This window comes from Cynoglossus semilaevis, chromosome 16, assembly GCF_000523025.1.
Source record: "Cynoglossus semilaevis isolate Cse_v1.0 chromosome 16, Cse_v1.0, whole genome shotgun sequence".
Lineage (NCBI taxonomy): Eukaryota > Metazoa > Chordata > Actinopteri > Pleuronectiformes > Cynoglossidae > Cynoglossus > Cynoglossus semilaevis.
In genome coordinates, this window is record NC_024322.1 from 11,328,350 (window position 1) to 11,341,381 (window position 13,032).

At 40.3% G+C, this 13,032-nt stretch overlaps 1 protein-coding gene across 1 annotated transcript in view; it reads left to right on the forward strand.

Annotated features, from left to right (window-relative positions):
* The first annotated feature begins 108 nt into the window (after positions 1-108).
* The window catches only part of ubr3 (ubiquitin protein ligase E3 component n-recognin 3), a 31,234-nt gene continuing 18,310 nt past the window's right edge, over positions 109-13,032 (forward strand). Inside the window, exons 1-23 of the mRNA XM_008328644.3 lie at positions 109-1,041; positions 1,980-2,119; positions 2,338-2,490; positions 2,691-2,846; positions 3,017-3,057; positions 3,302-3,368; positions 3,460-3,590; positions 3,675-3,903; positions 4,015-4,194; positions 5,606-5,739; positions 5,841-5,927; positions 6,008-6,073; positions 6,161-6,250; positions 6,333-6,461; positions 6,547-6,599; positions 6,682-6,815; positions 7,089-7,174; positions 7,265-7,406; positions 8,498-8,594; positions 9,519-9,660; positions 10,011-10,115; positions 10,207-10,377; positions 12,000-12,445. Of these exons, the coding sequence (XP_008326866.1) occupies positions 608-1,041; positions 1,980-2,119; positions 2,338-2,490; positions 2,691-2,846; positions 3,017-3,057; positions 3,302-3,368; positions 3,460-3,590; positions 3,675-3,903; positions 4,015-4,194; positions 5,606-5,739; positions 5,841-5,927; positions 6,008-6,073; positions 6,161-6,250; positions 6,333-6,461; positions 6,547-6,599; positions 6,682-6,815; positions 7,089-7,174; positions 7,265-7,406; positions 8,498-8,594; positions 9,519-9,660; positions 10,011-10,115; positions 10,207-10,377; positions 12,000-12,445 (3,413 nt within the window). The 5' untranslated portion in view covers positions 109-607. The remainder of the gene's footprint in view (positions 1,042-1,979; positions 2,120-2,337; positions 2,491-2,690; positions 2,847-3,016; positions 3,058-3,301; positions 3,369-3,459; positions 3,591-3,674; positions 3,904-4,014; positions 4,195-5,605; positions 5,740-5,840; positions 5,928-6,007; positions 6,074-6,160; positions 6,251-6,332; positions 6,462-6,546; positions 6,600-6,681; positions 6,816-7,088; positions 7,175-7,264; positions 7,407-8,497; positions 8,595-9,518; positions 9,661-10,010; positions 10,116-10,206; positions 10,378-11,999; positions 12,446-13,032) is intronic.

Here is a 13,032-nt window from a genome sequence, read left to right on the forward strand (position 1 = left end):
ATAATTTGACCTGACCTCAAAGAAGTGGCGCAGAATCTACGTAGTGAACTGAATAAAGGCTCCTTACTAGAAGATGATAGTATCTGAGAAAAGCAGAATGGACCGCAACTAAAAACTTTAATTAAAGCTTTAATTATTTCCCCATATTCAACAAATGTATACACATCATTTTCAAGTGATTTATATTGTATAGGAAAAGTATCTGTTTTATATAAAGATAAAAGGACAGCTTACATGAAGGCGTTTCTTTATAAACATGGGACAATAACTAACAGAAAAAAGCAGGGATGCAACATTATGGATGTGACGAGACTGGGGTGGTCCTGCACAGGGTTTGTTGTTGCCTGGAAACAGAAATAACAAAACAACACTGACATAGTGCCCGAGTTAAATCTAAAACCAAAAGCAGCTATTGCACTGAAGATTTTAACAAATACACCGGGCTCGTTGGATTGAAAAACTGTAGGAAAAATAAATTAGTATCTTTTTTACACCAAGGGAGTTGTTAGAAGTCCACCAGAAAACGCAACGAGCCATATCGCGAGAAAGCCCGAGAACATGGTAGCAAGACAACAAAAATAAATTTGTGGACAACAAGCCAGAGTGCATGATGGCGGCGTCGCTGCTGCGCCGGGACAAGAAAGCTACTGCCGCCCACTTTAAGGCAGACTTGAACCGGACTGACAATTCTTCCGGCGTCCGGCAACTACAGGAGCTGCTCGACGAGGTGCTAAATCCAGAGAAACCAGCAACGGACACGGAGGCTCTTGACTGGTGTAAATGTCTGATTGCAGGAGGCGAAGGTTTCGAGGAGTTCTGCAAAACGGTCCGATCCTATGACAACGCTACTCTGTGCGGCTTGGTATGGACCGCTAATTTCGTGGCGTATCGATGCCGGACGTGTGGCATCTCTCCGTGCATGTCGCTGTGTGCTGAGTGCTTTAACAACGGGGACCATACGGGCCATGATTTCAACATGTTCAGGAGCCAGGCTGGCGGGGCCTGTGACTGTGGAGACAGTAATGTCATGCGAGAGAGTGGGTAAGTACAGGCTAGCTATGAGCTAAGCTACACGGTTACTTAGCCTCGGTTATGGCCACTTACGGCTTGAGAGCTGTCATCTGTCAATTTCCACATTTGTAATGGGCATCGTCCAGTGTTTGAGCGCCAAGATTCGAGACAGTTCCATCAGTGACGTGCTCATTATCAACTGTCAGTTGTCGTTGTTGTGATGCTCATGGTTAGTGATGGAGCAAATGACGATGACTGGACGATAATGGGCATAACGGCTCTGCTAATAAATAATATTTTAACTGATGTTAGTAATGTCTAATATATGCTGGTGTATGAAGCTGTGGAAACATATATTTTTTTAAATTTTATCCTTTCCCAAAAAATCAGTTACGCAATAGATTGGTTTAAAATCTCTTACGCAATAGATTGGTTTAAAATAACCAATAAGATAATTTATTTATACCTCGTTTATTTACAAAATATGTATTTAAATATAAATATTTACTTAATTCAGGACCAATAACTATGTTACATTTGTAAAAATAAAATTAAAACAACTTGTTTTTAAAAAAGTAATAGTATGCAGTTTGTTTGTTGTTTTGCGTACTTTTAATATACTTGCTATACCTGTCTTTTCCTGCAAGGGTGCTATTTACCCTACCCTACCACTATGTGACTATTCTGTTATTATGGTTGTCTACGATCTTCATTTTCTAACTTGCTTAAAGCATTTCACAAAACAAAATTAATATTTAGGTGAGGGTCCAAGTTTTTGTCCATAAAATAAAATAATTAAAATGATTGAGCCATTAAACAGAAGCTTCTTAGCCACTGTTTAAATGGACTTCAATTCTGTGTGACCTTAAAATGACACTAAGAAAACATTCATCCTTTGTACAGTTATGCAGATAAACAGTATCACATTCTAACAGTTATTTAAATGTATTACTTTTTTATTTGTACAGATTTTGCAGACGGCATCGGTTAAGAACTGGAGAAAATATACCTTTAATACCTCGAGATCTTCTTTTGATGTCTGAGCTGGTTCTTCCTCGATTTATCCTGAGCACCATCCAGTATCTGAGGGATGGATACGTTGAGCCAGGTGAATATACAACATTAACATGGATATCAACTTCCGAGTTTAAACAGAATTTTAGGAAAAGAAAATTAAATTTATTGTAAATTTCCTCGGATAAATGTTAACTACACAACTTGGTTCTACTCCACTCAGTGGACTCTGGTGTCGCACAATTGTTTGAAACCACTGTCTCCACAAAGTACCGCATGTCATTTCTTTTGTCTGTTATCTGGCCCTACCAGACACCTCAACAGAGAGAGATCTTCACAAAGTTCTTCAGCAGCTGGATCCTCAGATCTCGTTCTTGGAGGAGCTCACAAAGATGGGTGGAGCCATGAGAACTGTGCTGACAAAGATCTTGACAAATCTGCAAACATTCAAAGAGTTGAGCATGGGTAAGTAACCAGAACAATACAACCTAAACAGTAGCATTTTTTGTCTTCCAAAACCTCCAAATCCCTTATTAGTGACAAGTTTGTCTATGTCTCTGAAATGGAGAGATCTGAATCATCTCATACAAAACTAATGAGGTGGCACTGGCCTTTAATCTTAACATGCAGCATGACTGATGTAATCCCTTTGTTCTCTGTTTCAGGCCAAGAAGAGAATGCATATGCTAAAAACAACTACGACAAATATCTGTCAGCTTTGAAGAATTCTGGCCTGGTGTCTGTGGAGGAGAAAGCCCAGGGTGCTACTGGAGAGGCTGCTGTCGGTGCAGAGGGGGGTGCAGGGGCAATGGCCCTGTTAGGTGAGCTGTACATTTTCAGTAATGATGAATAGAATCTACTAAATGTCATTCAAAAATGTAATCACCTTCTGCATCATGGATCACTTGTTGCTAACCGTTGTAATTTCAGAATAAGTTTTGTAAAATTCTAAAAAATTCTAAACTTCTTTGTGTTTATTTTATTTTTGCAGGTGCCACTGCGCCTGGAAGTCCAGACGGGTCTGCCAAAGAGGTTGGTGTTGACATTAGCCACACAAATTTTTTTTTTTTTTGAGTCAACTACTATTGCAGTAATTTAATACACCACAGGCCACTGGAGAAAGTCAAATCAAAGTCTACAACTTAGCAGTCTTTCATTGATGAACTTAAGAAAGAGATTCCTGGCACCTTCTCTAAACAACACAAGGATCCTAAATGCCAGTGTGCCAAGTGCTTTTTAATAGTTTTGTCTCATGCTTATTTATTTATACTCTCAGGAAGACCAAGATGGAGGACAGTCAGTGGGTCAGAGGAAGAGGGTAAAGCTCAGCAGCAGTACCAAAGGTATGAAATGCATCGATAGATTATTACATTTGACTTTTTGCTAGACTGTTGTGGTTTTATATTAATTAACTGATTTATATTCTTATGTCAGGTCCAAGGATAATTGAGTCACTGAAACACAAATGCTTTCTGGAGGAGCTGTTGTTTTGGACAATAAAATATGAGTTTCCCCAGAAGATGGTCACTTTCCTACTGAACATGTTGCCAGACCAAGATTACAAGGTACGTGTATCAGCAGATTTAAATGTCTCCCTCACGCCCTGTACTATGACCGTGAGCTCTAATAGTCTTCTCTGCCTCCTACAGATCAACTTTACAAAAACATTTGTTCAGCATTATGCATTCATCATGAAAACGCTGATGAAGAGCCACGAGTCCGACACCATGTCCAACCGCATTGTACATATTAGTGTTCAGCTGTTCAGTAACAAGGAGCTGGCCCGACACATGGCAGAGGAGTGTCATCTTCTGGACATCATGGTCTCCGTGCTCCTCTACATGATGGAGAGTTGCCTTATTAAAAGTGAACTTCAAGGTGAGTTTTCTCCTTTTTTTTTTTTTTTTTAGTTCATGTTTTTTAATAACTTCACCCACCTTGAACCTCAAAATTAATGTGATATTTTTTTCTTCTTCTTTTTTTTTATAGATGAAGAAAACAATCGCCACGTGGTGGTGAACTGCAGTGAGGCACTGCTGAAGAACAACACCTACTGGCCCTTAGTTAGTGATTTTATAAACATCCTCTCACACCAAAGTGTAGCTAAGAAGTTCCTGGAGGACCACTCCTTGTTGATGCTCTGGATGAGCTTTGTGTCGTTTTTCCAGGGTAAGTCAGGATGTTGATGATGAATGGACAATGAGAGGTTTTTAGCTGCAGATCAAGGTAAATGTACTTGGCTCTAATGAAGTTAGAAAGTTATTAGGACTATTGTTGAGACCCCCAGGTTGACACATTCACAGTTATCGTTCAGAACTCTATTAGAAATTAAACCAAATTAAAACACTGTAGTTACTGAACTCTGATTCACATTAATGTAAGGAAATAAATCTACAAATCAGTGCATCCCCCCCCAACCCCCACTTTGGGACATAAAGGAAAATACTAAAAATTGACCTTTATTTGGATTGCTCGCTTCATCACAACAGATTGCGCCCCTTAGTTGGTGTGGCCTTTGAGATGATTTATATTTCCTGGCTAATTTTAGGCTTTATTGGGCTGACTTTTAGATGGCTCAGCTAATTTTGAAGATATCTTCTGCTGCATCTATTTTTTGATCTGCAGAACTTAAGCTTGACATTAATGATGCCATTAAAAGCCCTGATAACATGAAAGTTTTAGGGCAAATACAGATACTTCAAGAGTCTGAGTTTATTGGCTACATTTGCTCAAATACTGTTAATACTTCATAACAAACCTTAATCTTGGGTTTTGGTGGAAAGAGACAAAAATCCCTTATCATTCTTACTTAAGGGCAGTCGCTCCCAAACTTTTACTGCAGCGCCACCTGTTGCTGATAGAACTATTACTAAGACCCTCCACTGAGATATTCACACCTATTGCTTCAAAACTACTCAACTTTATGTATGACAATAATTCCAGCAAGATTGCTATTAAAACAAAGAAATACAATTACAAAGCTTTTAAAATAAATTTGAATAAAAATTCCTTTGCTTTGACCTGACACTGACCTTAGGAACCACTGCATTAACAAGCACAGAGTTATACAGTGACGTTAGAGCAGTATTAAAAGTATATTGTGCTTGTTTGATTTTATTGAAATCATATCATGTGGGCTGGTAATACTTGTGCAGTGAGGTTTTTACACTGCAGTAATGTGCCTACTCATGAATGCTTTGGAGCTCACCAGTGCTGTACTAAATATAAAATACCTTATTTAAAGATTTGTGAGGTGTCTGACGCTTTGTCACCAAATTAGAATTGTGGCCAGAGCTGCTCACTGGCTACGTGAACTCTTCCAACGCCCTAAAAATAAAACCTGGTGCATGCACGGTGTGTTTGAGCTTCCTCTCTGAGAGGTGCTGTGCACAAATGCAGCTTTACATCTATGCACGCCTTCAGAACTAGTTTTGTCTTAAGTCATTTCCTGTGCAGGACTGTTCTGAAAATGTCTGAATGCAGGTCAAACACCATTGATATATATTTTCTTACCTTTGGAATGCTGGCATTGAAGGCAAACGACTTTGTCAACTTTTGTGTTTTTTTTTCTTTATTTCAGGTATGAACCTAAATAAGCGAGAGTTAAATGAACATGTGGAATTTGAGTCTCAGACATACTATGCAGCCTTTGCAGCCGAACTTGAGGCCTGTGCCCAACCAATGTGGGGTCTGTTGGCACACTGCAAATTCAAAGTAAGTCCACTGCTTATTAAACAAAACTCCATTGCTGGATACACGGATGGATAATATGAAGCCAAAGATAAAGTGTTAAAATGTGATATTGCCCATTATAGGAGACTCAGGAATATACTAAAACTCTGGTACGCTATTGTTTGGAGACCCTCCAGATCTGGTTTGACGCCATTACTTTCATTGATGAGGTACAGTGTAACAGAAATACAGTGTTGACATAAACACACACACTTCTTTTCTGTTCTAATGACGTGTGTATCTCTAACAGCCGGCTCCAAACCAAGTTACCTTTCACCTGCCGCTGCACCGCTACTATGCTTTGTTCCTCAGTAAGGTATGTTAGATGTTCTCCCCATGAATGTATGGCTTTGTTCTGAGTCGTTGTTATTGCTTGTCTGATTTTCGGGCTAACATTTTTCAGGCAATAAAGTGCCAAGGCCTGGACCTGGACAGTCTCCTGCCTGATCCAGAGATGCTGATGAAGATTATGGTGCACCCACTCCAGATCCAGGTCTACAGCAATACATGGTCATTTAATGAGGAAAATCCATGTGTTCAGCCATGTATTTATATTTCTATTTCTGTAATTGTAGGCGTGTTTATCGGAGATCCACAGCAACATGTGGGTCAGGAACGGGCTGCAGATCAAAGGTCAAGCTATGACCTACGTGCAGTCTCACTTCTGCAACTCCATGATTGACCCGGATATCTTCTTGCTCCAGGTTAAGCGAGAGCACATACAAATATTGTATGCGAGAGTTTACTTGTTTGTTTGTTTTTTTAACTCTTCCTAATGTATTTTCTCAGGTGTGTGCGTCAAGGCTGGATCCTGACTATTTCATCTCCAGTGTTTTCGAGAGGTCAGCCAACCTTTTCTCCCTGACCTTCCTCCAGTTCCACACACACGGTCATGCGTTTCATACATTGTTTTCTGATACGCAGGTTTAAAGTGGTCGACATGTTGACCATGGCTTCTCAGCATCAGAATGCTGTGTTGGACTCTGAGCAAGAGAGACCGATGCTTGAAGGAGCTCTGACCTTTCTGGTCATACTCACCAGCCTTCGTATACACCTGGGTACGTTTTTATTAACCACTCAGGTTCTTGGAAATACCACAGCCACTGAAGTCAGCACAGAACTTTAAAGCCTGTTCCAAGAATATAATCCATAGGAAGTGAAGTGCGTTTATTTATTTTCCTTAACACTGTAAGGGTTAATTTCATTAAATAAATTAAAGTAAATATAAGTCTGTCAAGTTAATGCTTTGACTGTTTTAATTGATTTGTGAGGATTCATTAAGTTAAATCTGTCAATTAATTTTAATCAATATATCTAATCTCCACCCTCAGGAATGACCGACGATGAGATCCTTCGGTCAGAGATGGTCTCCCAGCTGTGTATGAATGACCGTACCCACAGTGCACTGCTGGACCTTGTATCCTCCCATCTGGACGAATAAAATGGAGCTTAAAGTTTACGGTTTTATTTTAAAAAACTGCACTTTTCCTTAAAGTTGTTCACATAGATTCCAGAGTACCCCAACCCTAAGAGTGGCATTGGACCTGGGAGTTGTAGTTTTGAGGAGATGCTCTCCGCTGTGGCTGATTTCAAGGCTCCAGTGTTTGAGCCTGGAGGCTCCATGCAGCAGGGCATGTACACACCTAAAGGTAGGATGTCATTTTTTACATCAGTTACTACACAGCTTTCTTCCTCTGTGGTCATATTGGTTTCACTATGTAAGCACACTTTGTGAATTGTAAATCTCTGTTACACTTTGTGTACAACCATGTCAAACCCATTATGAAAAAATCTGTAGTGTTTTTTTTTGTTTGTGTGATAGGCTTGAGTGCATTATTCTCTGTTTGGATTTCCCTCCTGCATCAAACATTCAATTTGAATTTTTTGACCTAAACTTTAGTGGAGATTTACTGCCCTCTATTGGACATCTTTAGAATTGGACAGCAATATGGGAAAGACATATTTTAAAAGAATGGGGGTACAGTTAAAAGTAAATATTATATACTCAACCTATACTATAGCATCAACCTGTATTGAAAACATATATATGTATATATTTACTGTTATAAACTGAATATACTTTATATAGACCTTATATGTTGAAGTACTGATTTATTGCATGTTACTGTATGGCACAATATGTCTTTTTATGAATTCTTAGAGTATATAATCACTACTACAAAATTATATTTATGTTTGATTTTTTTATTTTATTTGAATTGCTCGTGATCTACCAGCACTCCCTTTGCAATCTATTAGTAGATTACGATCTACCTTCTATTAGGCACCTCTGCTCTGTACGTACAACATATAAAACTGGATGTACTTAGTACTTCAAAATATATCAATGCATGCTGTCGTACAGAATAGCTTCATTAAGAAGTTAAAGATGAAGAAGTCCTTTATTCTTCCTATAATGGGGAATTTAACAATTGATTTATAATAAATTTGATAACTGTGATATAAACTAAATAATAATGTACCCTTCAATAAAATAACATCACTCCAGTCACATGACCTCTACACTATTTCTAGTACATAATCCCAAGTATGAGCCATGTATTCTTATATGCAGGAAATGTACTGTATTGGTATTGCATCTGTCATTTATTGTGTCTGACCACTTGGGGTCAGACTTGCGCTTCTAAAAGAAAAGGAAGTGAAAATTGGAAATCAACATTGTCCTTCTAAAAGCAGAGTTTATATAGAACAAAACATGTTCTCCTTTTGTCTCACGTAGCCGAGGTGTGGGAGAAGGAGTTTGACCCCATCATGGTCATCCTCAGAACTGTGTATCGACGCGATGTCCAGTCAGCGATGGACAGATACTCAGCATTGTAAGTGTAACACAAAAGCAGGTAGCACCTCCGAGATTGCCTGTGTGACCTACATAGATGGTGGATACTTTTTAATCAAATGGTGTCGTAGTCATATGTTCCCATGTCCACATCACTGCACCCCGATCTGTTCAGTGTCACAGTGGCCCCTCCATCACCTGCTGTTGAAGGCACGTGATAAGAAAAGGTCGGGACACCTTGATGCCGGACTTGGTTCCAATTAGATCCCTGTCTAGGAAAATCAATGTATTATTTGAGGGTAAATTGTAATGGAGCTGAGAAAAGTGTTCTCCTTCTATTACGGCGTGGAGTGAAGACACCTCCTCAGATAAATGTTCAGGTGAAGCTGGTAAAGGCAGTACTTGAGGGTCATTTCTTTAAGGTTGCCGAAAGGGAAAGAAAACCAAAACTGCCCCACTTAGAGCTCCAGTGTTGAGGAATGGTCCGTGCAGATATCTGGCAGGATAAGTTGTGTGGTTAACTGCACCTCCTTCACGAGCTTGAACCTTTTCTTTCAGTTTTTGGCTTCCCAAGCCAAATGGAACAGAGCCAAATTTCCTCCAGAAACATATTCAAGCTGCCACTGCCAATTACACTTCGATACCAGCCTCATGTTGCTCATTCACTGGGTAGGAATATGATGGATTGCCTGTCAAGTGGGCCCTGGTGCTGTACAACAGTGATCCCAATTTCACTAATAGAGTCTGTGACCGCACTGCTCATCGGCTGTTCTCTTGCATAGACCGAAATCTTTTTGTGCAGTGAATAATCCTCAGCAGTATTGGATATGATTTAGTCAAACTCTTATTGTTTCACTTTGTGTGGAAATTCAAACTTTTCTTAGCCAATCAGCAGTTTTTATTAACAGATGTTTGTTTTTATTCCCTTGGTTTTTTTTTTCTTGTTAATGTTGGTTACATTCAGCTTGAAACAATCCGGCATTCACACTGGCAACCCCTGGCCACCGTACAAGGAGAGAACACCTCTGCACCCCTGTTACAAAGGCCTCATTAGGCTGCTGCACTGCAAGACGCTGCACATTGTCATTTTCACTCTCCTTTACAAGGTGAGCCTTTCACTGTCTATCCAGGTGCATTTCACACTGTATATGGACTGAAATAGACCTGTCTGCTGTGTTTTCATGTACATGTGGCATCATAAGTGTCATAAAATAAAAATGACTTTGCAATTAGTTCATGTTGGCATGTTACAAGACTCTAAAGATGAGGAAAAAAAAATCCTGCAGACACAGGATTATAAAGCTAATGGGTTTGGCATTTTAATGGCATTTATATTTTAAACAATTGATTCAACTGTTTCCTCCTTTTAGTCAACTATTGTACATTAGGACCCCACATTTACATTTGAAAATCTTAATTCAGAGGTGATTTAAACATGTTGTCCTGTACCTTTCAGATATGGATGGACCATCAGAACATGTCTGAGCATGTGCTCTGTATGGTGCTGTACCTGATTGAGCTCGGACTGGACAATCAAGTTCAAGACAACAAGGGAGATGAGGTCAGATTCTCGGGCAGCCACTGGCCACCGGTGATTACACTGCACAGTCAGCAGACCAGCATCTTACAAAAGGTGGTTCTATTCCTTCCAGGAACCTTGCATTGAGGAGCACTGCCACGACAGCTGGTTCCCTGGCATTGACCTCCTCTCCAATTTGCACCATGTCATCAATTTTGTGAGGGTCCGGGTCCCTGAGACGGCTCCTGAAGTGAAGAGAGAGGCTCCGCCCAGCACCAGCACTGAAGCATCCTCCTACGGACAGGTGAAGGAAACGCTGCTAAACTTTGACAACATTTATAGTCCTTAGTTTTGGGAATTTGCAGCCATCACCAGTTAATTTAATTTCATCAGATTGGCAGAAACATTTTAGCAATTGTTTCCAATCTGCTGTTCATCCAACAGACACCAACAAATAAAATGAAATATTGTTTTTTAACTCCTTGCACCCCATACACATTTTTATAATCTTATTAGCATAAAAAATATGCTACTGTACAAAAAATGTCAAATACATCTCCACCAGAGCTGAGCTTCTATGTGGTGCGGTACACCTCTAACACAGATGTGGAAATACCTTAGAGAGAGGCCTCATTTTGAAAGTGGGTGGCCTGGTCCCCTGGTGGACAATGTAGCTTTTGCTCTGGGAACACAGCAAAGTCAAAGAATTTAAATTTCAGTAGTTTTTTTATTTGTCCCACAGCTAGTGAGTCAACTAGTTTAAATCCAATATAGTCTTTAGTTTATTGAGTGACTTTCTTGCTTGAACATTCTGAGAAAAAAAAAACATAAATTAGAGTTATTCTGCTTTCACTGATTAATGAGCAAACAATTATTTACTTTCCTCCTGTTTCCACAACATTGAACCCTGGGTATCAGCAGGGGGCACTGTGCAAACTCCAGATAAATTATGATTTACAGTGTTAATTCTAAGTTTAATGAATCACTTACTTCCCCCATATTTCCTTCAGAGCTCAGTAATGGCACGAGCCTCTTCATCATCTTATTCCATTTGTCATCGTCATCATTATTATTATTGTGCTTATTTGCTGTACTTGCTTCACAGAACTCCCGTCGTCTGTCGTGCAATTGGAGAGAGGTAGCTGTCAGCACCTGTTTGTTCTGTGCTTCATAAAAGGGTGTTTGCTCTGATGTCACTGTCGGCTGATTTTGTATTTTTGATCTTTATAATAAAAATGAATTTCTGTGCACGTGTTTTCCCGGTTCCTCCTCAGGGGGTGGTCTGCTGTACTGTGTCTGGGTGTGAGTACAATGTCATGCTTCAGCAGTTTCCCTCCCTTCTTCGACTGCTGAAACTAATTATGTGTGTAATGCAGGTTTGGGTAAATGCTTTTTAACCGCATGTCAGTATGATGGATGTCGCCTTGACTCGGGTGTATGATGTATGTTTATTTAACGGTGCGGCTCAGGTGCTTTTTGGCAGGTCAGGTCAGGGCTATCCTTCAGAGAGCTTCTGAGTTTTTACATCAGAATGATTAGAAGTTTCCCAGCGTTCTGTTGTTCCGTCTGCACAGAGGCTGAGAAACGTCAGCTGACATTTAGACAAATGTGATGACTTTATGCATCGTCTCTGTCCAACGATGGTGGTGAAACACCATTCCAACCCTTCAGGTTCTGTCAGGACTGGTATTGGTATTTATAGAGTGTTTGAACTGACTGACAGCTCTGTGTCAGTCACAGTCAGGATAGAGATGGAGTTTGATGAGATGTTTGTCACGGTTCTTTAGTTTCTTCTTATTGTGTTGTTATAAAGTCAGTGCTTAATTACAGTACATGCTGGATAACATGGATTCTTTGAAAAGGGGGGACATATTATTGTTTATAACTGTCTTTATAAATATTTATTGTTTTTTTTTCACTTTATAGAACCTGCGTGAAGCTCAGATGTTTAGCCTCGTGGCGGAGCGTAGGCGGAAGTTCCAGGAGATAATCAACCGCAGCAACACGGAAGCCGCTCAAGTCATCAGGCCTAAGGGCTCATCAACACGTTGGGTTCCACCTGGTTCTCCTCCCCAGATGGTGACAGAGATCCTAGAAATCAGAGAAAGCATGTTGTCCCTTCTCATCAAGCTCCACCAGAAACTGACGTCCAAACAGAACTCTCTGTCGGCGTCCTGGCTAGAGGACATGGACACCAGCCGTCACGGTCACGGAGACGGCATTACCGCCATTGAGCGCATTCTCACCAAGGCGGCCACACGCAGCTGTCAAATCAAGCGTAGCATCCAGGACATTTGTGGAAAGGTGTGTCCTCCAGTACCACCGAAGAAGAACAGTCCCACTGATAAGAAAGCCATGGACAAAGAGGAGAGGTAGGTTATACAGCAAAGGCATTTCCTCATTAAAACACACTGATGGATGACTGATAGTTTTTGTTTGAAAACAAAGTCAAGGCCTAACTACAGAAATGTGTTTTATATCTATTAGAAATTATTAGTTATTCTTGTTTTTTAATATTATTAGTATTCCTTTATCTATTGGCTGTTGATGTATGGATGTGCAGATTTGGGATGATAACATTTTCATGATATTAATATGAATAAGTCACAGCAAAAGCTGATAAAACGAATCTTAAAACAACAAACAACAAAGCCAAAAATTGGGGGAAAAAAACCTAGTCTGTCAGGTTTTTGGCCCTCCACTTCCTACCCCGACCCTCTCTCTCCCCCACCTGTCTCCCAGTCCCCTCTTGTAATGATGATGGAATAGGCCATAACCATTTCATAATAACCTGCTTTTTAGCTTGGCTTCCCCCTGTAGACAAAGGTATAAAGGTAAAATCCACTCCTGCTCTCTCAAACTGTGCAGTTTCCATGGCGACAGTCAGCCAGTCGTGTGGAGTGGGGGGGGGGGGGGGGGGGGGGGGGGGTGAGCAGGGAGGGGGGGACGCGCCAGTCGC